General features: G+C 50.0%; 1 protein-coding gene across 10 annotated transcripts in view; it reads right to left on the reverse strand.

Annotated features, from left to right (window-relative positions):
* FGFR2 (fibroblast growth factor receptor 2) overlaps positions 1–26,485 on the reverse strand; it is a 102,742-nt gene extending 76,257 nt beyond the window's left edge. For all 10 annotated transcript variants that reach the window (XM_068548682.1, XM_068548680.1, XM_068548679.1 and 7 more), the window contains exons 1-2: positions 26,072–26,485; positions 21,942–22,236 (exon numbers count right to left, since the gene is read on the reverse strand). In XM_068548682.1, the coding sequence (XP_068404783.1) occupies positions 21,942–22,107 (166 nt within the window). In that variant the 5' untranslated portion in view covers positions 22,108–22,236; positions 26,072–26,485. The remainder of the gene's footprint in view (positions 1–21,941; positions 22,237–26,071) is intronic.
* Positions 26,486–26,835: the final 350 nt, after the last annotated feature.

The raw sequence follows: 26,835 nt of genomic DNA on the forward strand, positions 1-26,835 counted from the left end.
GCGTTTTTAATCTGTGAGAACGTGTGCTTTACCAATGGTTTCATTCCACATGACTGCACGGCTGTGTACACACACACGCACGCACACACACACACACCCCCGTTTATTTGTGCTGACTCTGCCTGTTGTCACAAATCTGAGCTTCTTAAAAAGAGGTGCCTCAGACTCTCCAGCTCAGATCAGAACACGGCTGGTCTGGAGACTTAATTCTGTGCTGGGTGAGCTGGGACACACTGCTTTCTCTTAAAATGATAATAGCCTGGAGGCGTTAACGGCAAAACAGAAAAGAGAAAAATGCCCCCAGGGAGCCAAGAGGCGGTCCCCATTACACTTAAATGGATCCTGAAATGAAGCTGCTGAAGGCTGCAGGACAGTTGCTCCATTCGAAAAGCTGGACCGCTCCCTGCCCACGAGCCCCCGCCGCACACCCTGGGTTTCAGCCTCCTCAGCCCTCTGCCTTTGTCTCCTTTAGGGCTGTTCCTTCCTCCCTTGCCTCCACACGAACACCAACCTGTCCTTCAAGGCCCAAATCCCTCGTGCCCTCCCGGGTGAGAGTGTGCCACCAGCCACCCTGGCCCAGACTGAAGCGGGTCTCCCCTCTTCACCAGCTCCTGGGGATGGACCACATTCCTGATGGACTTGTCCTGTCCCCAGAGGAGATGACAAGCTCCTGAAGCGAGGGCCGAGGTCTCGTGGCTCTTTGTGAGCCCCTCCCCTGCCCCAGGCAGACACATGGAAGGTGACCACTTCCGACAGGGTCACAGTCCCCAGACATGCAGGGCAAGACGGGACCTGGCAGGACCCAGCCTCCGCGAAAGGAGCGGCAAGGAGCCATGCGTCTTTAAGAACAGCCAGAGCTGCCAGCCAGGACCCACGAGGGTCCATGAATCGGCTTTCATCCTTCACAGTGAGAACTATGAATGGTACCCGGAGTCCCAGGCCCAGCAAAACACAAAGCTTCCCAGCTCTGGGACGGTTCCAAAGCTGGGCAGCGTCACAAGGCAATTGTTTTGTCCTTTTGAATGTGGTCTGGACGAATCTCCCACATGAGATTGAAAGAAAGTTACTTCACGTTTCAGTCCCTGTATCCCAGGAGCTGCACGCATCTGGTTCTAGAAATCCTTCTCCCCAACACCACCGCCAGCCAACATGGAGGGCCAGGGCCCCCCAAAGGGGCAGCCCTAACCCCACCGAGGCATCCACGCCAAGAAGGGCCCAGACGTTGAACAGGATGGGAACATAAAGAGGTAACCACAACCAAGAGAAGAAAATAAAAGTCATATTTAACATGGAAAAACACACCCCAAAACAAGGGCAGAAAGCCCCAACTGACAAGCAGGTTACATTTCAAAAGTTTGTTTTTCTCATTCAACAATTATTTATTGAACACCTACTATGGGCCATGCTCTTTTTTATTCTGGATGCTCAAGAAGCAACAGGAAACAAAAACAGTCCTTGCACTTATGGGATATTAATTACAGTGGGGTGATAGACAATAAATACAACATCTACAAAACTATAAAGTATGTAGGGTGGTCCTAAGTGTCAAGGAGAAGAATTCAGCAGGTTAGTGGCACACCCAGAGATGGAGGCTCTGGGCTCCAAAGCAGGAGCTGGCAAACCACAGCTCCCGGGCCAAACCCAGCCATCGTCTGTTTTTGTAAACAAAGTTTTATAGGCGCACAGCCATGCTTACATGTTGTCTGGGGCTGCTGTGATGTGACACTGGCAGAGCTGAGTAGTCGAAACAGAGATCTAATGGCCTGCAGAACCTAAAATATTTACAGTCTCGCCCTTTACAGCAAGTTCACCAACCCCTGCTGTATAGGATGGTCAGAGAAGTCTTCTCTAGAGAGAAGTGAAGGGCAAAGCAATGCTTAAAAGATGTTGCTGGGAACTTAGTTGGAAGGTCCTCAGATGAGGCCTCCCAAGGCTAAGTCATAATGCTGCTGAATTCAGGGACTGATAACAATGTTTTGAACTCTGGATCCTGAGCAGCAATGCGGGTAAGAGGGGAAATGGAGAAGAACAAAGAAATCAGTTTGGCCCGTAATCTCAGAGCATCTCCCACCTCCCACCTCCTAGAGTCAGGGCCAGTCAATATCTGAAATGACGGGCCCCCAAAGGCCACCTGGTCCACCCCTTTCACAGCTAGTCAAGGCCAGGATCAGATGTCATTTGGATCCTGGGTCTCCAACAACTGATTACAGAAACAGCACCCACAATGTTAGAATGAATTGACAGTGGCTTAGCCTGGGTCATAAAATAATCGATATTTATTACAACCGCATTGTATGATCAGCAAGTTACCAAGAATGTTGTGGAATTTGCTTTCCTCTGAGCCAGAACTGGTCAACAAGAGATGACTGAGCGAGGAAGCAGCTGGTCAGAAGCAGCAACACTTTCCTCCCTTAAAGGAGAGCCCAGGACCCGTATGGCCAACCTGTTCTGTCCTGGCCCTCGGATAAGGGGAAGCATTGTCCCTATTTCATGGAGGCATTGGAAAGCTCTAATACTGTTTTTTTTTTAAAAAAAAAAAAAGCAAGACACTTGCAATCATGATGCAGAAAAATTTCTCTCTGGACAAAGGTGGAATTATGATTTCTCCATTTTTAAAGGAAAGCATTTTGACTGAGAAGCCTTTCCTTCATCTGAAATGGGTAAACCACAAAGTCTTACTGAAACCAGGTGTATCTGAGATGCTGGACCAACATCACCAAAAAGACACCACCACCTGCTGCTGTAGAAGGAGGTAACACGGGGCGGTAAGGACCACGTCCTGTTCAGGCTGGACACACAGGAGATGCTGGTTCAATGCGTGCTGCCTGCATGGGAAAAGGATGAAGTCCTGAGTTCCAAGTCCACTCTGCTCCTGCTTAACCTCTCGGCCTCAGCTTCCTCATCTACTGAGAAGCAAGAATGCCCCCAAAACAGCATATTATCTTGAGAATCCAACAAGCCATTCAATATGAACCTGACCGTCCAACTATACCTTGTTGGGCCCATGACGGTCACTATCTCCGTCGTTCTTCAAGGCTGAAGACACTACCACGATCTCGAGCACCACTCTTTTCAGAGGATCATCAGAGAGACTCCTTGGATTTGTATCGCCATGGATACAGAATGATGTTACTAATGATGGGCTCCCAGGTCAAAAGGACTGGTAAGGTGACTTGAGGTACTAAGAGTGGTTTTAATTTCCAGGAAAACCAGGTCAAAACTGTCACCCAGTTTTCCAATTAGATGATAAGCTTCAAGGATTGTAAAATAATTCCCCAAAATGCATCAATAAGATAACAGTGTTCATTCATAACATTAAGCCATCCACCTTCAAGGTCTGAAACCAGTAACTACTACTGGTGGGAAATTCTGAAAGTGTGTGCTGCTTCCCTCCCCAGCTGATTATTTCACAACAGGCTCATATGGGGGTCTGTGGAGTCTTCGGGGAACCCCAGCAGAACCCAGCAATACTCCTGCGTAATCTAGGACTTCAAGCGCAACTTAGGGAGGATGGGAGAGTGAATAGAAAGGGGGGAAGAAGGGAGAAGAGGTTGGGGATAAAAAGTCAGGGAAGACCAGTGGGGCACATGGTGGGGGTGAGGGGCAGAACGACACGCCCATCCCAGGCCACCCAGCGGCTCCCGTGGCCCAGCTCGCAGGTTCCTGCATCAAAGACATCCCAGGACACGGACGCTTAGCCCGAGACCCAAACCACTGGCTCAGTGGAGACAGCTCTGTCCCTGCCCCTCCCACGCGGCCACTGGGGCTTGGTTTCTCTCCTGCGCTGCTATCCTCCAGGTGACTCCCTGCCACGTGCTCCCCAGTGCTCTGCGGACACCTCCACAGTGGTACTGACCTCACTTTGCTCCGTGGAGACAACGGGCCGGTTCCCTCTGACATGGCTGATGCTGCATCTGCGGTACCCTACCCACCCCTCTAACCGTGATGTGATCACCTCCCGATGGCACAGGTCAGTGCCTCCCCTTGAGTCCACCAAGCTGCACGGCCTGCTCTATAAAACATGATGGTTGACATGGGGCAAAGTATTCCCTGAGAGATTTAAACGATACCTTTTATAGCAATATTAATATTTCCTGCGTTTATTTTTTCTGGTACTGCAGCATACTTTTTACTCTTTCTTACAGACAGGAGTGGAGAAATCCACGCAGAGCACACAGCCCAACACTTCCCCCATCTGTTCTCACCAAAACACAATGAGGAGAAGGCTCCAGAAGCCACTTTGCTACGCACCAACTGCGCTTTCAGAGGCTTCCACGGACAGAAAATGTTGCCTCGTATCTTTCATAATATAAATTACAATCCACAAAGAAGCAAGAAGCCTGGAGCGCACACACCAGTGCTGGACATTCTTCGTCTCTGTACCTAAAAGTGTTAAACAAACAAGGCGCTGAGTTTACTTTCTGGGAGGACGAAAAGGCACGTGTTTCTACTTGCTGAGGCCACACGACCGGCGGGTACAGCTCGGCTGTGCAGATCTCTGGTTGCATCAATCTGAACTTTCTCCCCCCAAGTTTCAAACACTTGAGAAGCACCAGTGGCATCTTATCACACAGCTGCTTTCCAATAAATGGACTCATCTGATATTAAAAAATGAGAGACGGGCATCTCTACAACTCATCAAAAAGTGAATGGTGTGACTAACAGCCGCCACTGCATACGGTTGGTGCGGGATTCCTGCCCGGAGCTGCAACTCCTTCCCACCCCTAAGAAACTCTGAAGCCGGGATGCCTTGGGAGCTACTGGAATGTAGAACTGAGGGGCCTCCAACTGGGAAGAGAAGATTGAGGCGAGGGCTGCCTGACACCCCAAGTCCCGCAGTGGATCAGGGCAGAGGTGTGACATCACGCTGATGTCACCAGCTTTACTTCACAGGAAATCAACACAGGGAAACCAATCCTTGCTGGGGGTGAGCAGAGCCCAGGGAGGGGGAAGTCTTGTAAAAGTCAGAAAAGGCTGCGGTTTCTGGGACTTCGCTGTACACGACCAGCTGAATTCTTCCCTGGTGTCATCGGGAGGCCGTCTTGAGACAACTGAAGCAGGAGAGAATTTGGAACAGGGAGCTATTTCAGGTAACACTTGATGCTGCCGTACCAGCCATAGCAGCACTTCAGACTGTCACTTTTTATAACGTTTGCCTATAAACTTTTCCCGTGTGGTTTTTGAAATGGCGCCCAAACGCAAACAGAGAACAGATGGGAAACCCACGTCTTGCCCTGTCCAATCATTTCGTGGAGAATCGATGACAGATTTAAACTGTTAAGGAAGAAAAAAGCCGCATATGCCAAGGGGACAACTAACTACACAAATTCAGCCTTTTCTGGGGTTTCCTAGGGACCAGTGTCTTTTCAAAGGTCAAGATGATCACAGCTAAGAAATGGGAACCCCAGCTTCAAGGATGCAGGGGGGTCACCCCTGGGATGCATCCCCCCTGAGGTCTCTCCGCCTGAGAAAGTCAGGGGCATCCAAGCCCTAAAGACATTCCTCCAGGAAGGGGAAGAAATGGAGACAGAAATCCCTAAACAGACCCCTCAGCAAGAGAGGAGGGAAGGAAGAGAAAGGGAAAGGGGCATCCTGCTAGGGGGTATGGGTGGCAGGCCTCCCCGGGAACTACAACACCAGCATGTGGGGCAAGAGTAGTAAAACAGCCTTAGTTTCCTGGTGACCTCCCGACATTCTGCCACCTTGCACGAGAGGAATAAATATCACTGCTGTGGGGCTGCCACTGTCTTGACAGAAGAAATACACAGGAGGCAGCTGCACATGTCACCGCAATGTCACAGGGCACAGAGCAGGTAAGTGTCTGTTTCAGACTCGCCCTCCTGGTCTTCACGATGGCCCGTAGCGGCCACACTCCGGTCCTGGTAAGAAGTTTCAACTGGCCAATCCCCCATTTCCTGTCCATAGGAACAGAATACAGAATCCCTCATGTACACAGCACTGCCAAAGTACTTTCTACCAGCCGGAACGGAGGGAGTCTGGACAGATAGACATCTATATCGCATTACTTTTCCATAATCCATGATGTCTTAGAGCACAGGGGCTTTGGAAGAGCGAAGCCCACACTTTTCTATGGCACAGTTTCCATCTAGGTGGCATCAAAACTTAGCCGTAGAAAGATTGAAAGGTCCTGGTGTCCCTGCAATCAAGTCAGAAATGACCACCCTCGCGTGCCCTAGCACGGGGGCTCCGCAGACACCCAGATGGCAGCAGCAGAGCTGGCTGTTTTCAGCTCAGACAGGCTCGAAGCTTCTCCTTTACGAGAACGGGCTTGCAGAAGACAAAATCCGGACCTCAAACAGAGGCCTTATAAGGCCTGGGTACTACTTGTTCCTTAAGGGGGGAAGGGAGAGACAAATACTCTGCACAATATAAAGATGAAAGTTCTCTACCTCAAGAAATACTGCCAACATAAAAATGGGGGCCTCAAAGAATTCAAAGCACTGGAACACAGATAAGTAAACAGGCTGCAGTTTTCTCTTCCAACCCTTTGTCGGGGTGTCTTGCAGACTCACGTCAGGACTTAAAACTCTCCTTGGCGGTATCACGGGGGCCAGAACAACCACTAATAGCTGTCTCTGCCACAGTAGCTTGACTGTTCCAGAAACTCTAGCCTGGCTCACATTCCTTGTGATCAGATGGGATAATGGCTAATGCTTCCAATATGGTAACCATTAAAAATTATATATTTAGGCACACCCCTCATATAATTTAGGTCTGTCTTTGAGAAACATGGTGAACAGCTCTCCAAGTTTGAAAAGAAATGATGTTGCTACCTAAGAGAAAATAAAAATGTGGAAATAGTAAAGTGCCCAAGAAAGTACCCATCTAAGAGTGAGTCACAATTATCGCCCAATATTCGGACCCAAAACGCAGAAATATTCACCCCGTATTTTGTCAACATCCCATCTTCTTTTGATCTAAGGTTTTAGGCTATTAATTATAGTGTCCTCCAAAAGGGAGCAAGAGGGACACAAAAGAGGTTTTCTCCTGGTCACAACGCGTGCATCGAACTCACGCTCGGGAGAGCAAAATTCCCACTGGACCACCAGGATGAGGGTATCGAACAGAACCATCTGCAAAAAATCCCTAGATATTGGCAGCTTTGCTTGAGCAAGAACTTCAAAATTGAGCCCTTTGTTCAAAAATCATTTCCCAGAGAGATAAGCCATCAGGGTATCTAGTGCCCAGGAAGCAGAAACTGGCACTAAGAGTTGTGTCACAGTAGCTCCCCTGCCCCAGGTCGGATATACAGTGAGCCTATGTGCTCAGTCACCTGGTCATCCAGGCCCTGAGCCTGCCTTCCGGAAACACGCTTGCTAGACACAGCGGAGGGGGCTGGCCCTTCTCGAAATCTAGGCTTCCTAGGGCATGCTGCTCTAGGGAAAACCACATCATCAAAAAGCTGGCCCTGCCGACTGACTGAGACCACTGGAAAATCTGTCTCTTTTTCTCAGCAGAAGGTTTTGCGCTCCCTGTATCACCACAACCAGGAAGGGAAAAGGGGGGAACAGGGATGGGGGCGTCACGAGGAGGTAAAGGAATGAAGGAACGAACGGGATCTGCCTGAGCTTTATCAGCACCCTCTTTAAGGTCGAGTGGGCTTGCAGAGGCATCGCCTGTGAAATGAACACACGTCATCATCTCCGGTCCTGAAAAATGAATCCTCTGCCCCCCAAAACAGTTTTGTCCCCAAGTCCTCGTGGCAGCCCTTGACCCCAGGCAGCCCTCCTCACCGTACAGAGCGGGAGGCCACCTTCCTCATCCGACGCTCCTTCAATTCCTGGAGCTGTTCCCTGTGGTACCTTAGCGTTAAGCCTCACTTCTGTCCCCTCCCTGGTGACTCTTCAGAAAAGGCAAGGACAGGCTGGGGATGTTAAAAGACCAGATTTAGAACAGGCCTGAGTCTCAACTCTGCCACTTAGAAATTGTGTGACCCAGGACAGGGCCCTCGGCTTTCTAATCATTTCATCGTTCTTCCCCTGCAAACCAGGAACAACCATAACTGAGACAGTGCACGGAAAGCACCAAGCACAATGCCCGGCACTCAGCGAGCACTCAAAAGTACCAGCCGTGGGGAAGAACTTGTGGCTGAAAGCCTTATTCCGGGGCTGCAGTTGGCTAACCGTGACAGGAGGAAACGCCCCTGCAGGTCTTCTCAACGTGGAAGGCTGGGGATGATAGAAATGGGAGAGCCCCTAACACACAGTTTAGTGCCTATTTACCTACAGCAGCATGCTGTTTTCTGCTGGCGTGTGTGTGTGTGTGTGTGCGTGCACGCGTGTGCACATGTGTTCTCAAGAACAGGAACGTGCATGGAGACCTTCCTGCCCTTCTGGGAATCCCCTCCCCGCCCCGCATACCTGTGGATACGCTCTGAATTCCACCCCCGGCTCCTCTGGTCCTTCTCCCTGCATTCTGATCTCCTCCATCTCTGCAGCTTTTCCCACCCCTACATGGCAATGCCACTCAAGTCCCTGCTTGCAGGTTCACATTTCCACCTGCCCGAGGGAACACATTACCTGGATGTCTACAGAGGTTGTATCTAAAACAGGCAGATGACCTTCAGCCTCATCTTCCTCCTCTGGCCTCTTGCTGAATGGAGTCACCACGTGACATCAACTCAAGCTCCAAACCCACCCTAAAGCACCTCTGCTCCCTCTCGCCTCTCATCTCGTCAGTCCCCACATCTCCTCCCCTATTCGCTCTGTCTCTGCAACAGCTCTGGAAAGAAAGCAAGGGCGGCTTTTGGTCCCACGGGCCCACTACTCCAGGCCTCTACCATCTCTCCGAAAGACCTCTGCAACAGCCCCCAACCCATCACCCGTGGGCCGCCCCCTGTGTCCTTCATGAGCCACTAGAGCAATCTTCTGAAAAGCAAATCTTACCACTACTTTAAAAAAAAAAAAAAAAAAAAAAAGGCAGAGACCACTCCACACTTTGACAGGGTAAAACCCAAAGAACATCACCCACACTAAGGCCTTGGTTGCTCCTGGCCCCAGATCCCGCTCTACCCTCTCTCTCACACCCTAGGCTTGTCTGTTCACATGGGCACTGTTCCCTCTACCTGCATCCCCTGTCCCGATACTCTGTGTGGCAAACTCCTATTCAGCCTTCAAAGCCCAGCTCAAATATCATCTCCTCTGTGAAAACTCCTCTGATTCCCATTAAGACAGACTGCATGGCTCCCATCTCCAATTCGTCAGGTCTTTGTTTATCCAACTAGTATATTCCCAGCAGAATACAGTCTGCCTCCACCCACCCACTCCAATTGAGAGCTGGGGTGGGGGGGGCTCTGCTTCTCAGCCTTTACTTTGCATAAAGATCACCCAGACACAGCTTCCAGGGCCCCCCTTCCAAAGTTCCTAGGTCAGGAGGCCTGAGGTGGGGTCTGAGATTCTGGATTTCCCACAAGTTCCCGGGGAATGCTGATGCTGCTGGCCCAAGGGCCGCCTTGTGAGAAGTTCAGCTCCAGTGTCTAAGGACAAGCTTGAGACCTGCTGCGGCAGTGATGAACCCTGTCAACCTGGGCGGCCCCTTCTCCTCCCTGAGCCTCAGAGTCCTGGTCTGTAGAATAGGCTACCTCCAGGCTAGGTCAAGGCCACCATGGGGACAAAACCAGAGGCTGCCTGGGAAGGCTTTTGTAAAGTGGGGGGCACACCTAAGAGAAGCCTCCACCCCAGCAGGGGTGCCCTGCCTGCCTACCCCGCCTGTGGGCTGTAGCTTGATACTTTTTTTTTTTTGAATTTCTGAATTTTATTTTATTTATTTTTTTATACAGCAGGTCCTTATTAGTCATCAGTTTTACATACATCAGTGTACACATGTCAATCCCAATCACCCAATTCATCACACCACCACCACCACCACCCCCCCGCGGCTTTTCCCCCTTGGTGTCCATACGTTTGTTCTCTACATCTGTGTCTCTATTTCTGCCCTGCAAACCGGTTCATCTGTACCATTTTTCTAGGTTCCACATGTATGCGTTAATATACGGTATCTGTTTTTCTCTTCCTGACTTACTTCACTCTGTATGACAGTCTCTAGATCCGTCCACGTCTCCACAAATGACCCAATTTTGTTCCTTTTTATGGCTGAGTAATATATTAACTGATCAGCAGATTACATTTTTCCAGTCACATGGGAACCTCAATTTGAATTTGTCTGATTTTAAAAAGGGGTTTTCTTTCAAATGAACAAATCTGCCACATCATATACATGTAAGTTACCAAAGTGGGGATTTCTGGAATGTTCCCAAATGGAACTAAACATCCAAGGATCTTGTGAGAGTCGTCGTCATCAACAGCCATGTACAACACCTGTTCGATTACTTTTGTAAGGGAAGTAGCCTGTGACTTATTAAAATACCATTTACTATTCGTCCATCCAACAAATTTGAGATAACTGGTATTTGTATGGGGGGCACGGTAACCCCCGAAGAACCCCCTAGAAAAGAGGATCCCAGCTGGGCTCAGGGATGACTCACCGCAACCCGACAGCAGGCCATGAAAACCCCTGAACGCCAGACCCAGAGGCCACTAGCTTGAGGACCTGGGCTCCAGTGAGTGGGGTGGTTGGCCTGCGTTCCAGAGAGCATGCTCCAAAGCCAGCAGTCTGACTACATTCAGAAGCAAGTTTTCAGGGGCGGTCGCCTTTCCACCTTAGTGTTACCTGTGGCTCACATGGCCCCGTTACTGACATAAATGGTGCCAACTCCAGTGGATACATTTGCCCTCTAAGTCCCGTAAAGGTCAGATCAATGCCCAAATCCTAGATCAATGCCCAAATCCTAGATCAATGTCCAAATCCTATTGCACATTTTCCCCAGCCCCTCCCTCAGTGAGTACGTTCTGAATACATGAATACTTTTAAAGCGGCCCCAGCGGCAAACGAAAGAGGAAAAACACGGGAAGCGGGACGAGGAGAGGGAGGTGAAGAGTTACTTCTTGAGGGCAAGGCTGCCTCGGGTTCTGCCACTCAGGACCTTTTGGGGGTATTGCTCAGCAAGTTTACTTAAAGGGCTCGGCCTTTCTACTCTCAGCAGGACCCCAGTTCCAACACCGGTTCGGAGCCTGCAGATGTGTCCCCAGACTGGTCCCCCCTCCAGCAGCATCCCAGCCATTTGCAAATGAAGGGACAGCAGCTGTATACTGGGAAACAGATGGGCCTCCTCATTTGAATGGGTTTGATCTGGCAGCCCGGGGCCTCAGCAAGTTCAGGCCCGGCCAGCGCTGAAATCCTGTTCAGGCGAAGGCACAGATTCCTAGCCCGAGGGGTCTTTAGCGAGCAGCTCGATCAGAATGGCCCCTGGGAGAGGTCTCCCTGAAGTCAGAGGGGGCGGGGAGCCTCTGGGGTGGGCTGGGCCCATTCCCAGCCGGCTGGGCCCGGCAGGACCCACAGCAAGGCGGGACAAGCCACAGGGATCACTTTTCTCCCGTGATATGCAGAGAAGAGAAAAAGTCTCCCTAGGGGAATCCTGTGCCTGAGGACTGAAACCACATTCATTCAGGAAATTCCAAATTAAGATAGGCGCCACCGTGGTGGTTAACCTTTCTCCCCAACCCTAAGCCGCCTATTTGCATAGAGGTAAAAACTTCAAGGAAACAAACTCTGAAGAGCCCTTACCTCCTAATAGAGCCCCTTTCAAAACCCTCGGGAGCATTTGCTCTTGGAAAGGCTGTGCAGGGCTCCCAGCATCTTGGCTTCCCAAGACGTGGACAGGGCGTACCAGGTCCTTTCTTAAGCTTAGAGTGTCACCCCTCTCCATGGGAAGAGGAGGAGCCTTGTCTGAATCTCTGAGTCCCCAGGTGAGGCCCCCAAGAGGGGACCAGAATCGCGTTCACTAGGTCTCCCTGGCTCCCCGGGGCCGTCTCCCTGCCTCCACGTAGGTCTGGTAAGGAACTGCAGCTCCAGACTGTCAAGGAGCAGGAGGAAATGACCCACCCAAGTGCCGGCTGAGGGCTGCCCGTGACCTCCTCACTCGCCATACCTTTAAGGGTAGGTACCTCTCACCGGACAGCAGAGAGGTCAGGACAATTCCCAAAGTGGGCACAGAGCAACCTAGCCGGCAGATCTGGCCGGGGCTGACTAGGGCCAACGTGGTGATCTTGCCAGCAAATCAAGGCGGCACCCACTGCCTTCAAGACCAGCCTCAGGAAGGTGCACGGTTGGAAGACCCAGAAAAATCCTTAACGTGGCACGTAGGCTGCCTCCAGCCCCGCCTGGCCTGGCCTCCTCAGGGTTCCCCGAATCCCTCTGAGACACACCATGCTTTTACTTCCGATTACCTTCACCTCAGATTGGAAGTGCCCCCTCATTTTTTGCAAGTATTTGACAAATGCCAGTCCCAGTTCCCGCCCCCCACTCAACAGGACTTGAGACTTCTCTGCTTGTCATTCTATCCCCACAGAGCCCGGCACACAGTAGGACGTAGTAGGGTCTCAACATAATTGGGGGACAAACTCAAAGGAGCCACAGCAATTACGCTGCAATCTGAAAGGTGTGCCGTAGTAATGACCTTGGCTCTGGAAGCTGCGGCTGCACCAGGGCTGAGAGGTTCAGAGGGAACGGGCAGTGCCACCTTCCAGCGAAGCATCCTACAACCTCTCACCCCCACGGAGCCCCCCTTCTGAATGCCTGCGTCTTCTGCGTCACCGAGCACGTGGCTGGCGCAGAGTGCAACTGACTCAACCAGGCTTGATTCACTTCCACGTCGGGCTGGAACCGCTCAGAGTTCACTTTCTTTTTTTTAAAACCACCAAACTGAACTTTGTTTGCTTTGAAAATGGGCTCTGCTCCCCGGCCTCTTCTTTCCCTCGGGACACCCTTCCTGGCCGAGGCTACAGGAAGTATATAGGTGCTGCTGCCTCTGCCCTTTCGTTCTTGGAATTTTTTTCCCTTTCCCCCACCCCCCCTTTTATTTATTTATTTTTGCTTTCCTAGCCTCTGACATTAGAAGGCTCAGTATCTGTCCATGACCACAGGTTGCAGGAGCCCCAGGTATACCAGTCTGCAGAGGTAGGCCTTGACCCAATCTCAAACCAGAAACGCTGAAGAAAAGCTTGACACAATGTCAAACTGACAACCAAAACAACCAAAACACTGAGCAGGTCCCAGGGCAGACCGCCTGAAGCACCTGGGACAAGGAAAACGGGATGGCCTCGTGCTGCTGCCTTGTGGGCAGCCCTTCCTGTCCTGACTCCTGCCGCATGACACTAACCCGGACTCAGCGCAGTCTCCCTCTGGTCTCCTGCGCAGCAGAGAGGGTTAGCTCCTTACCAATAAGCGACATACCACCAGAGGCTGTTCCAGAAGAATCACAAAGTGGTAGTTATTGGAATGGTTTTACTGCCTACGACTTTTCTTCAAATAGCTTTAGGGGAATAGATGTGGACAGATGAGAAGAAACAGCATCAACCAGCAGTGTCCTTACATGTTTAAGAGTCAAACGACAGATTTAAGAATGAGGAGGTCCCCACAGTATTCCACAGAAGACTCACCGGCTCAGGAAAGAGGAGTCCACTGGGAAATCTTTGTTGCACCAATAAATTTACCCCAAGGCCTGGACACACACTCACTAACTATGGGGCCTTGGAGGAATCATTTCATCTCCAAGAGTCTCAGTCAAGAGTCTCAGCCATGAGATGGGAATGTGAACAGCTGGGGTCAGCTGCATTACTAAGATTAGAGATGGTGGCGGGAGGAGGTATTGGAGGAAGGTGGTTCAGAAGGTACAAAATTCCAGTTAGAAGGGAAATAAGTACCAGGGATATAATGTACAGCGTGATGACTAGAGTTAACACTGCTCTATGGTTGGTATATGTGAATGTCATTAAGAGAGTTAATCCCAAAATATTTTTTTCTTTTTCTTTTTCGTGTCTGTATGAGATGATGGATGATAGCTAAACTCATTGTGGTAATCATTTCACAATATATGTAACTCAAATGGTTATGCCATACATCTTAAACAGCGCTGTCTATTATATCTCAATAAAACTGGGGAAAAGAGATTAGAGATAATATGTCAAGGTACCTAGCACAATGTCCAACACACAGCAGGCACTTAATAAATGGTAATAAGAATTACTGTTACCATCACCTGCATCCTCATCCTCTCAAGGAATGGGCTAATAGAATGCGACCCCATCCACACTGCCCACCCCCACTCACACCCCCAGTACCATGGGTACCGTAACAATCTCCTTGAGCTCCCTTCCACGAAGACTGGAAGCCCAGCCACCTATGCAACTAAGGAAGGCCCAGCAGGCTGCCCGGGGGGAAGTCACTACAGGCCAACCTGGCAGAGCCTATCATAACATGCTATGGAGCTCCCCTCACGGGCCAGGACAAAAGCAGAGCGTGTGACACCCCCCTTCCCCACCAACCAATCCCATAAACCTCTCTCCATCCTTCTCTTTTTTTTTTTTTTTTTTTGGCCGTGCCGCCTGGCATCCAGGATCTTAGTTCCCCGACCAGGGATCAAACCCGTGCTACCTACAGTGGAAGCGCAGTGTCCTAACCATTGGACGCCAGGGAAGTCCCTCTGCATCCTTCTTCACAGGGCCTCTTGACAATCCTTTGTTTGGAAGCCCCAAGCATAGAACTCCTTGCCAAAATATATTGCTCCTTATGAAGCGCATATCTTGCCGTTATTACACAGCTGCAACTGACTTCTTTCGACAGGGGAAAAAAATGTCAACCCTGAACCATTTGGACTGCAAGCAGCAAGAGAATCCCACTTCTAAGGTCCAGACCTGTAAACGCCCAAGATAATAAAAAGGGTTGGAGAGGCTCCCTTTCTACTTTAATTAAAGTAAACGCCTCTCATCAGAAGATCTGTCATTGTATATCGTAGGGTAAACATCCCAGAAATATTGGTTTGACATCCTATCTCAGGTTTTTACCTCTACAAGGAAGTGAGGTGGGGCAGGGAGGAAACTAGCACTTACTGAGCACCTACTATCTGCCAGGAACTACTGTACGGGCTTTACATACACTTGCATTTGATCTTCCTGGTCCCCCTTTCAAGATAGATGTTATCAGACCCATTTTTAGATAAAGAAAGAGAGGCTCAGAGAGGTTATCTAACTTATGCAAGGTCACAGCACCAGTAGATAATGGAAAGATTCAAATCTGCTTTGTCTAGCTCCCAAGGCCAACTTCCTTCTGTCCCCAGAAAGCACATTACATACCATTTTAAATGATTTTATTCATTTCTATGGAAAAAAAAAAAAAAGTCAGATGCAGAATTTAGGCTAATTACATAGAGGATTCCTGGTCTTTTAAAGATCTGAGTGATTTTCTGTTTGAACCCTAGGATGTATAGTTAATTGTGCACCTACCTGGGTCAGCTAAAAAGGCAACAAGTTTTGGTCAAGATCCAGGAGGCTTAGCGGGATGGGAAGGAGGTGCCTTTTTTTGGGGCGGGGGCTAAGGGCGGCCACCACCTGTGCAGCTAGCTTTCGGGGATCTTAGTTCCCCGACCAGGGACTGAACCCGGGCCCTCGGCAATGAAAGCGCAGAGTCCTAACCACTGGACCACCATGGAATTCCCAAAGGAAGGAGGTGCCTTGAAGGCAGCCATACTCCTTTGGGGCAAACTCACTGCCTACTCACAATCTGAAGTGTAAGGGTTTTCAAAGAGTTTAAACCCTAAACTCACCACTGCAAAGATCTTTCTATTCATTTTATAGCACCTCCCCACCTCCTACCCCCTTGCCCCCTGCAACACACAAAGTTGGCCTTTTCGATGTCTTGATATTTTTAAAACATTAAAGCTGGTTATGTATGGCAAAACTTAACAGTAAACTGGCCTTTAAAAAGAGGTCACACATAGTAACTCAGAAGGAGTTCTAGTGTTAGAAAATAATCATGACAATATATACAGAGTTTACTGTATTAATGTCAGAGCTCAGAACTGGGTTCTTTCTTTCAAGTAAAGTGTTGTATATAAATCATAAAATATATATGTCCCTTGACCTCAATTCTGAATCTGTCAGTATTTTCCTTATAAGCTATTTTTTTGACCTCCCCATAAAACATGTTCACCACGACCCGACATTCTATATATGTGCATTCCATTCAGACACGACTCGGAATTTACCATGCTTTAGTTGGACAGGGGTTAAACCAAAGAGTAGGCCACACCTTAGCTCCCTGACTCAGTACAGTCAAAAAGAAGTTGAAATTTTTAATATTCACATGAAATGGCAGAAGTCCAGAATGGGACGTTACTACTTATGGTATTCCAAAGTGGAATAAATGTCAACAGCTCACACCCAACATCTTAAAACTCCATCATGGTACAAGTTTCCTAAAACCAAAATTACTGAAACTCTAACGCATGCCTATTTTACTTGATTTGCACTCTTCATGGACAACAGTGGTCTAGCCTGATAATTAAAAATATCCTTTTGCATGATTATATAAATGGTAAAAGCCTGAAGTTATACAAACAGAGGCCAGTGAAAGACTGCAACCACCATCTACCACTGATGTGGCTACCATTTTGGATTTCCTGTCATGCCCAAAAATGGGGAAGTAACAATCAGAGCACGGGGGAAAAAAAACTTGGGAAAAGTGTGGCCTTTGTTAATTTCAAAAGGAAACATCTCCAAGACATGGGGGACCATAATAGTGAAAAGGCCAGCAGCTCGTTCAACCAGACTTCTTTACAGAACTCCGTCTCAGCTCCCTTCCCCACCTCCTCACATTCCCTGATCCAGGAAAGCCAGACCTGAACCTGGCTGGGTCACTCCAGGTCTATCTGGGTAAGCAGGAGGAAGTGGTCAGTTTGTGCAGACTCTCGGGCTGCCAGAAAGCCTTAAGGCTTCCCATGAAGATAAACACTGTCCGCTAAATGGAACACGAGTTGTGCATAGCTTTAAAAACTCAAGTTCAAGAGCCTCTAAGCCTCTAAGAAGTCAAAGCTGAATTCTTCGGGGTTTGTTCATCTTGGATATAATGATCAGAAATCCACCTCTTTGGTTTAAGGCCAAACGTTCAGCCCTTACATTAGGTTCACGATTCAGCCACTTATGGCCTTCAGCACTGTCACCATCAATTAAAAGAAATTACTGCTAAGATGGCAAGGCAGAGAGAAGGACGTGGGGTGGGGGTGTGGCATCAGGCATTGCAATGCCAGGGAAGCAGGAAAAGCAGAGCCATCTCTAAATCGCACTTGGATATAGCAAAAGCATAAAAAGGATGCAAAACCTAAGGTTAAAGTCATCCCTCCAGGAAAACAAAATAATAATAAAGACCACGGGCCTTTTTGCACAGCCTCATAAAACCCACTGGATCAGAATCATTTGTGCGACAGCCTGAAAAACTTCTAAACAATCACTTCTGAATTGCTTACCAAGGCAAGCACCCTGCTAAGAATCAAATCAACACAGCGGAAAGTAGCACACAAGCTGTATTTCCTACCGAGCCTAAGATGCCAGCACCCAAAAATCCATTTCCCACATTTTCCTTTAAAGACTAAAATTAGACAGCATTTTTAATGGAAATGTAAAATTAAGCCAGACTCTGATCAAAGAGCGGGGTAGCCTTTTAACAATTACCCTGGATAAGTAAATACCCAAACAAGAGACTGCAAATGGGAGGGCTCCTGGACACATTTTATTGAGAATACAAACATTAAACAAAACTCTTCCTGTTTAAACACTACCCCAGTTATTTCATAACCATGTAATTATTCATTAAGTCTGATATTGGAGACATCTCATATTGGATTGCTCTAGTTATTTGAATTCTCACCCTCAACTGAGTGGGAAACACTTGAGAGCAACAAGTCTTCAGTTATGGCCTAGCAAGGACTAGTCACCTAGTAGGTACTCAGTGTTTTAACTGGTTAAAATAAAAAGGCAAACACACACACACACACACACACACACACACACACACACACACACACACTTGGAATTTGGATGAGAGCGAGCCAGTATAGAAAGTATACAAATACCAATTCTCTGGGCTTGCCAAATTTTTGCTCTAGAAGTAATATTAAACACAGCTCTTTGTCTGTGAATTGTGAAATACTTTATACACTAATAAAGAATGTGTACTTCATTGTGTATTTAAGTGCATAAGCCTACGTTTGGTTTAATTTACCAAGAATAAGTCCTTGTTCCTAAGCTAACTATCAAGTTACAGTCAACTCTTAAATATTAACACTCATGTTGAGGAACAAAGATGCAGATAATACAAAACAGAAGATTATTTTAAATCATTCATTCTTGGTATGCGGATATATTCTTTTTTTCTTTTCTTTTAACTTGCAATTAAATGCGTATGGCTGATATCATGGCATTTACAGTACGTCTAACAAAGGACTTAAACCATACTGGAAAAATCTGAGGTAGGGAGGTCTCCGTGTGGACCCCCTGCTCGATCTCTCTGCTACTGAACTTTGGACCAACTCAACATCAGTCAGCACCACCTCAGAAGGTTGCCAAAAAATTGATAAAAAAAAAAAAGAGAAAAAAAAAGAAAAAAAAGGCATACTACTTTCTTCCCAGGTTGTTGCTTTTCAGAATGACACTTTGTGGAGGGTGGGAAAGTAATTAAGGGTTTTGGGTTGGAAAAGCCCTTTTATTTTAGCTCCTACTGGGCTGATGTAAACAAAGATGTCATTAATGTCAACAACGACTTAATTAACCAGAGTAGGTGACAATGTCAGGAAGAACTTGAAAGTAAGAGTCGCCTCCACCCCAGGGTAATCAAGCTTGACTATACTTTAAATAATTAGAATCTTAATCAACAGAACAGTACTTGGCATTGAGGACTGGCCCCTTTGAGTCAACTGAGTTTAAACCCTTCGCAGCTGGTCACCTACAAAAAGGAATGACCAGTTGAAAATGTTCATTTTTAGTCTGGAATATTAACAACTAAAATCTTCTAGAGATTATTTTCTTAAGTCAGTTGAGTAGACCCAAACCTACTGCTACCACTTCAGAATGTGTCCAGAGACAAATGATATATAACAGATGATGGGATATATGATATGATGATGGATGGGATAGGGTGATGATAGATGACATGATACCGTACAGAGCTGGGACAATTGGAAAAGGACCCTCTAGCATTAGGGCTCAGGCTCCTTCCTGGAACTTAGTCACCTTTTTCTCTGGACAAATTTTCCTCTGGTCCAGCCCAATACACATTATCTAAACTGAGCTTCCCAATTAGCAAACCAAAAATAAGATAAGGCCTTGTGCACTAGAAGGTCAAGGTTGAACTTATTTTAACCAAAGCTACAGTTAAACTCACCATGGAGGACAGACAGGGACTGATGCACACACATGGATGGGGGACTCTCTGTCTGTCTCCCTCCAATTCGCTGGTACCACGGCCTAAACTGGAGCTGCCCTACTTAGTCTGCCTCCAGTTGCTAAAATCTCCTCTTCCTCATCTATATTTAGATTACCTTCCTAACAACCTCTGACACCAAAGCAAAACTCCGGCATTGGAAGAGCTCATCTTAGGGCTCAAATCAGTTGAAAGGGGAAGTACAGACCCTACAGAAAGCAAACACAGCTGCCTGGAAACACGAAGGGCCTCCTCCATTAGAGAGCAACTTTCTTCTCAGCTGTCTCCAAAAGCCTAGATGTTTTCTGACACTGTGGCAACTGACACAGCCAGCCCACGGGACTGGGAAGATGCATGTGCCCAGCTCACTGGGAACAATTATGACAACACGTCCCGGGTGCGCATTAGACGCCAGGCTTGTGCTAACTGCACTTTACAGCCAGGCCCACCTAAATCTCCCAGCAAGCTTTCGAGGCAGGTCATCAGAAGGCTTCTGAGGATGTAAATATTCATTGAGCACGAATGAAGAGACCCTGAAGACCGTCTTATCCAACCCTCAGATGACAGAAAGGGAAGGAAACTGAGGTCCAGGGGTTTGTGTGCTTTTCCAAAGTCACCTCTTGGCAGGGTTTCGCCGCTTCCACTAAATCTTTTTTTTTTTTTTTTTAACCTCTCACAACTCTGGAAGCAAACCTCATAGGAGCTATGAACCCCGAAATATGCACAGAAGGACATCTGCAAAACATGACCTACCATTTCAGGGAATTCAGGCACCTCCCCTCAACCCGCAAGTGCATCCACAGATGCCAAGTTGGGAAGACCTGCTTCCAACAATACTCACATTGTTGGATGCACATTTTTAACAGAGAACCACCGTGGGGACTTCATCCCTGTCCACTGCTTTTCCCCCTCTCTGCCTCACCTCCTTCTTCCGGTATGTGCACACATATTTTAAACTCTCTTCAATAATTAAATATGATAAAAAGAAGTCCTCCAGGACCATTTTACACTTTATGTTGAAATAAACTCCCAATAATGCTGCCCTGAAAGTCTAAATGAAAAATGACATTTTCTTCCTAACCTGGGCCATTCCTGGGAAATCCCAGCTCAGCTGCCTCGGTGTGGGCTGAGCCACGCACTCGGGGGAAAACCGGCAATTAGAGAAACATCCATTTTAATTATTAGCAAAATTAAAGAAGTACAGGCATGACTTTCAGAAACCAGGACCCTTTTCCCTCAAGTTAAGCCCTTCAAAAATGCATCACCACTGCACATTACAGCCATGCTTATGTCACAAGGAGGCAGTCACAGACACAAGCTCCTACCAGATTCCCTTCCCGGAGATCTGGAAGCCTCGGCGATGTCACCGCACCTGTTCATTATAAAGCCTCCGTCCGTACCTCTGTGTAAGAAAAAGGGCGCAAGCCTCATCTCACGACTGCTGGACTGCTTCTGGGAAGAAGTCCCTCCGTCTTAGAAAAAGATATACCTTTACGCTTCCTGACTCAGGGTCTCAGCGGGAGCGCCCCTCGGATGGGGACACAGCCCTCCCTCCCGCGTGGTCCTGGACGGGCTTGCGGTCCTCTTCTGTGCTGGGTGCCTTTCCAGAACAGCTGAGCTGACCCCAGCCCACTCAGGCCCCCGAGCTCAGCAGGCACCAGGTGGGCTCTCAGCAAACAGGTTCATTAAGTGGCGATGAGTGCTAGGATCTGCCGTTTTATTCTCAGATTACCACTTGAAAAATAGCTCAGCTATCAATATTCCCTACTGATGACAGATTTCAGTGCTGCACCAAGTCAAGGCTTGGCTACCGACGTCTCAGAAGGACCTGGGGAGGAGGTTCCAAATCTGCCCGGCGGGATAATTCAGCCCTGTTTGGTGCTCACAACTGGCCTCATGCCTTTCTGTACTTTCCAAAATGCATAATGTGTTGCCTTCATGTAATTTCCAAAGCTGAAACACCAATGCACACCCTGTTAGATCTGGAAGTTCTCAGAGATTCAGGAAAGGCCCAGGTACACTTCAAATTGACCTAAAATAGAATCTGCCGCTTTGTGATGCACTGCTTAAGTACTATGAATTACAATGGCTCAAAAGAATGTAATGTGTCAAGCATCTCTGTGCTGAACTTCAGAGGCTGCTTTTTCTCCTTAGACAATGAAAATAAAATGTCAGCATTTCAGATGTTGGCAATTTCCCTTAGTGACTCCTTTTGTCAGAAAACAGCAATTCTTTACATCGTGAACAAGACTCTCTCCGGTAAGAATGCTCCTGCAGGAAGCCCTAGATGACATTCAGCTGCAAGCTCCCCTTCCACGGCTCTCCTGGGCACTGGATACACTGCCCGCCGTCTCCCTCACCCAGCTCAGAGAAACGCACATGCCAAGAAACCACCAAACTACACCACTCTGCCTGCAGTGTGACAGCTGGGAACCTTCTCTCGTAATCTCTGGCTTGCGGGGAGCAGACAGCCCACTCTCCCTTGCTCTTGGAAGACTCATTTACAACGCAAGGGGTAGCTGATTCTCAAACAGGCCTTGACCTAAGTGCCACTTCCCCGGACAAATCCCAAAACAAACTTGGTACCCTGAAAGTGAAATTAAACAACTTACCTTCCGGCTCCACCGTGGTATCCTCAACTAAATTGAAGGAGGGCCGGGCCAGGGACAAGGTTGCCATGGTGACCACAACCAGGCCGACGAAGCGCCCCCAGCTGACCATGGTTACGGTGCCAATCCCCCGTCCTCTTCCATATCTCCATGTGGACGTTAATCCCATCTGCACACTTCCTCTATGAGCATGGGCTGCCCGCAGCAATGCCTTCAGCCGGCGGCGGTGGGCTCGGGAACCAAGGTGCTGTGACAGCCTCTGCTGGCCCTGCAGCCACTTCTGCTGCTGCTGTAGCCTCTAGAGGAGAGAGAGTCGGCAAGTCAGTGAAATCTTCCCCAACGCCAATTCATTTCAACCCAGTTCCTTTTCATTATCTGCAAATGCCTTCCTTCCGCACGTGATTCCCAGGGGTTTCCACCAGACCGGTCCGCAAAAGGTGTTAGGCTGATCGTTTAGAAAGCCTACTCTTAAGAAACAGAGATTAAAAAAAAAGAGTAGCTACAGGACACAGATACGTGCAGCCACTTCAGTTAGGCAAAGTGTACTCTCTTCTCCTACCCACTGTCACCTCTACCGCCCTCAAAAAGCAGAAGCAACGTGACCTTGGTTTCAAGGGCAACTACAAAAGCAAGTTAATGATGCTCGGGCTGGCATACCCAGCCTCTCATTAACTTCTCTCAGGCCAACTGGGCTTCAGAGGCATCTGCTTCTGGGGGCTGGAGCGAAGTGGTTTGCTCCACCCTCACTGGAGCCCTCAGGAAGAAGGGAGACCAGCGAAGTAAAAAGAACCCCAGGAAGGCGACCAAAAATTCCCACCAGTTTACACTTGTCGAGATTCATTTTCAAACGCAGAGATGTATTTCAATCTTTCGCCAAGCAGCCACTTACAAAGAATGAACGGAACTGCAATACATTCAAAGCAGCTGATCCAAAAAGAGATTCGAAGGCTGAATCCCGTTCCACTATGACTAATGGCAACCCAGGCCTGGAGAATGTCTTCAGACAGAGTGGGTTAAGAAATGGAGCAAATGCAAATTCTGATGAATATCACAGGCATTTATTAATGATGCTGACTTCTGATGACATGTTAAATTATTATCAAGGTATGTGATTGGGCCAATAACTTTCAGTATGCTAACGTACTGGCTAAAATTTCAGACCAGAAGTCACAAGGCGGTGCCCAACCTGCTATTCTGTTCACTCATTTGATCCAAAGGCAAAGTAAATTTTCCACGCTTAAGATATTCCAAATAACTTTAAATTTGTTCGGTATCAATTACTAAGTATAGAACCGAAATGCACAAACTTTAGAGAATTTGATCGACACAGTCAGAGATTCTGTGAACTACATATGAACGAACCACATTTTATAGGATTGAGGGTAGGGGTGAGAACTTTCTGAACCCCACGCTTTTTGCATGACTTGATATTTCGAATTATGACATACGATTTCAATACTGCTGGAGCCTCCCCAAAGCTACGTCAGAAAAAACTTTTAGCCTTAACTAAGGATTAAAGTGGGTGAGGGAAAAGAGGATGCTGCACGACTTGCAGAGGAGGAATAAAGAAAATCTCTGCTTCAAAGAAAGCACATGTGAAATGGTGTGATTCACAGCACAAGCAAGAAAAGCATGTGCGCCCACCCTGTTTTCAGAGGGCTTGAAGGATTTTTGGGCCAACTTTTCTTTCCTCTTCAAGCTAAGAGCCTCAAAAGATAATTCCATATCTATTTCTACATACACGTGGGAGGAAAACACACAAACATTCTCACTGATTTACTAAGCATTTCCAGAATGCATGGGAATTTTCTGCCTCACAGGAACAATCTTAAATCCTAGCAGGAGAGTGGGCCCCAGGCTGCTTCCCCAGCCCCCTTGCCCACCTGTCCCAGACTAGAGGAGCTTCCTTTGCTCTAGGCAGGGCAAGGTGAACAGTGAGTGACCTCAGCTGAATCCCAAACCATTCATTCATCCCATCAGCTCGCACCAGAAGCTGACTTTTAGCCATTTCCAGGTCCAGGTCCAGGCCCCGCGGCCACCCCCTTCCCAAATCTCTGGAAGGTGGAGGCCTAGGGCGGCAGGTCTGCACAACTCCTCACCAGGCTGGACAAAAGTATGGAGGGACCTCCTAGGCAGGATAATGAGGTCCCCAGGCTCGGTGTTGGGAACACAGGCCCAGCATGCCGCTGGCGGCCACAATCCCGGCTTCCTGCCTTCAATACCATAATCCCTCCTGGAGTCTGAGCCTCAGTGAAAGCCCCAGCGTGTTTATTTTTCCCCTTGAAAGGGAACTCTCTTCTCCGCCTGGGCGCGGGAGGAGTTGTCACCCTCCCAGTGATGGATGGCTCTTCATGGCCACCCGTCCCCCTGGTCCATTTTCACCTCGGCACAAGCCTGCCCCCAAAGACAGGCAAAGTGACAAGCGAGAGGGCTTGGCTGGGGAGTGGTCCCTATGCCAGGTCGATGCTGGGCTCCTCGGTTTACCAGAACATTCCCAAACCCCACCCCCCAACCCTCCAAGAAGACAGCCCATACAGCGCCCGCCTTACCTGAGTTTCTACCCCTAAGAGGTTGTCTGTCTGCCTGCCCGCCCATGACCAGCACTTGGGTGTTTTGTTCCCAGTATATTTCACAACAGTCAAGAGAGCCAGGCAAGGTGGGGGGCGCCCAGGTCCCCCAGGGGGCAGATCCACGTCCTGGCTCAGAGCCTCCCTAACTCCCCTTCTCCCCACAGCTAACAGGGCAGGGGCCTCTCGAGGGGTCAAATGCGGTGGGTGTGGGGATTCCTCAACATACTGAAATCTCAAAAAATACGAAATACAGGCTGACCTGGGACCACCTTCTCTTCCCTGTTAACGCTGGCAAGCCAATGAGGACTTGCCGCCGCTTCAGGAGAACCGAACACCACCAACCCGGCTTCATTGTGGCACTTCTTTCATTTGTTTGCTTGGAATATCTGATTTTCTCCCCCTTCTCGGGGCACTAAAGAGCTCAGAGAAATCTGCATTTTAATTGACATTCCACGGAGAGAGAGAGGGGGGGGGGGCTCCCGATTGCTTTTCTATTCAAACTAAACAGGCTTTTCAGATGAAAATGAGTCGAGGCCAGTGGAAGATTTACAGGGATTTGGGATCAAGGGGACAATGGGGTTTTAAATGTTGATAGCGTTTCACACCAAACACATAATGGGCGAAAGCAGGTTTGCCTTTAAGGGTAGGTTTTATTGAATTGGGCGAGAGGAAGGAAGGTCGCGAGAAAAGTCTGCAAGGGAGCGGACGGCGAGGGGAGCGGCGGAGACTCATCGCCCCCAGGCCGGACCTCTGCGCCTGGCCCTCTGGCCGCGAGGGTCGGAGCCAGCTCCTGGCCCGGCCCCCGGCTGATTCCCCGGCGCGGTCCGGCCGCCGAAAGAATGAGCGCGCAAGTTAGAACTCGCCTGCGCTTTCGACATCTCCGAGCTGCTGCTGGCGGAGCAGGCAGCGAACTAGAAAAAGTCGGTCCAGTTCGCCCCCTAGCCCCAGGCGCGCCGGGCTCCCTCCAGCGCCGACGGCGGCTGCGGGCCAGGGGCGCCCGGCACTGCAGTCGGGGAACCGGGGCAGCCCCCTCCCCAAATGTGCCACCCCCGAGCATCTCCTACCCTACAGAGGTGTCGCCGGCCCCACCCCAGCGGCTCCCTCCCGGGGAAGGGCACCCCCGTCGGGGCCTGGATGGGACGGGACGGGTGCTCCCCGGGCCCCGGAACGAGGCACCCCGCAGATGCCCCTCCGAGCTCCGGACCTGTGCGGCTGTGCCACCAGCGAGGCAGCCCCGCCGCTCGCCCGCAAGCTCTGGGGTCGGAGGATCTCGCCGGGCTGGCGGGAGTGCGCCGGCCGGAGTTTGACAGGGGGGCGGGTGTGAGCGCCAGAGGCAGATGTCAGCATCTGGATGGGGGTGATAAAGGCACAACTTCCCTAACGCCAGCCGTCAGCACGCACCCAGCTCCCCCATCACCTATGCAGCCAAAGAGGGAGGACAGGGAGCAGCCTCCACAGTGCCAGCCCTCCGCTCGGGGGACCGTGCACCCGGGGGCCCGGGCTTTCACGGCGCCCACTCTCCCGTCCCGCGAGGCTCCCCGAGGGGCCCACCACGGCGGTTACCTTCAGTGGCAACGATCCCCGGCGATCGGCTCTGTCCCCGCGCCCGGCGTGGGTCGGGACGGAGCAAACGACGAGCTCCCCCAAAAAAGTGGTCCTTGGGTCCTCGCCGGCGCCAAGGCTCCGAGGCTTCACGCGCACCCCAGGCTGCGGAGGCGCGCGGGCATGACGCCCGCAGGCTGCGCTTGGATTTGGGGAGCGAGAGGAAGAAAGGACTCAGGCTTGGCGTTTCCTCCAGCAAACTTTGCTCGCAACTTGCGAACGCTCGGAGCGCGCAGGAAAGCCGCGGCCTCGGGGCGCCCGGGGCTCGCGGCCGGGCCCAGCCAGCATGGAAAGGAGTCGCCGCGCGGGGCCAGCTACGCCGCGCGCAGACCCCGCGGCGCCCGAGCTTTGTGGCGGCCGCGCTCGCTCGCTCGCTCGCCCGCCCGCCCGCTCGGCTCTCCGCGGCGCTCTCCACTGCCGCCGCCGCCGCCCGCGCCGCCGCCGCCGCCGCCGCCGCCGCCGCCCCCTCCCGGCGGGTCACGCCCCCGCTGAAACCCGAGCCGTTTCCTGGACGGCGGCGCCCGCTCTGCCAATCAGCGCCGCGCGCCCCGACCGCCCCTGCTCCGCGCGGCTCCCGACGCCTGCGAGCGGCCCCAAGACCCCGGCCGGGAAGGCGAGGGGCCCGGCCAGCACCGGGACGGAGAGAGACAGCAGCCTCCTCGGTGAATAAGGCCGGGTCCCGCGCCCCCGCCCCCGCCCCCTTCCTTCGGGAGTTGGCCTGACCG

This window comes from Eschrichtius robustus, chromosome 7 (genome assembly GCF_028021215.1).
Source record: "Eschrichtius robustus isolate mEscRob2 chromosome 7, mEscRob2.pri, whole genome shotgun sequence".
In the NCBI taxonomy this organism is placed as follows: domain Eukaryota; kingdom Metazoa; phylum Chordata; class Mammalia; order Artiodactyla; family Eschrichtiidae; genus Eschrichtius; species Eschrichtius robustus.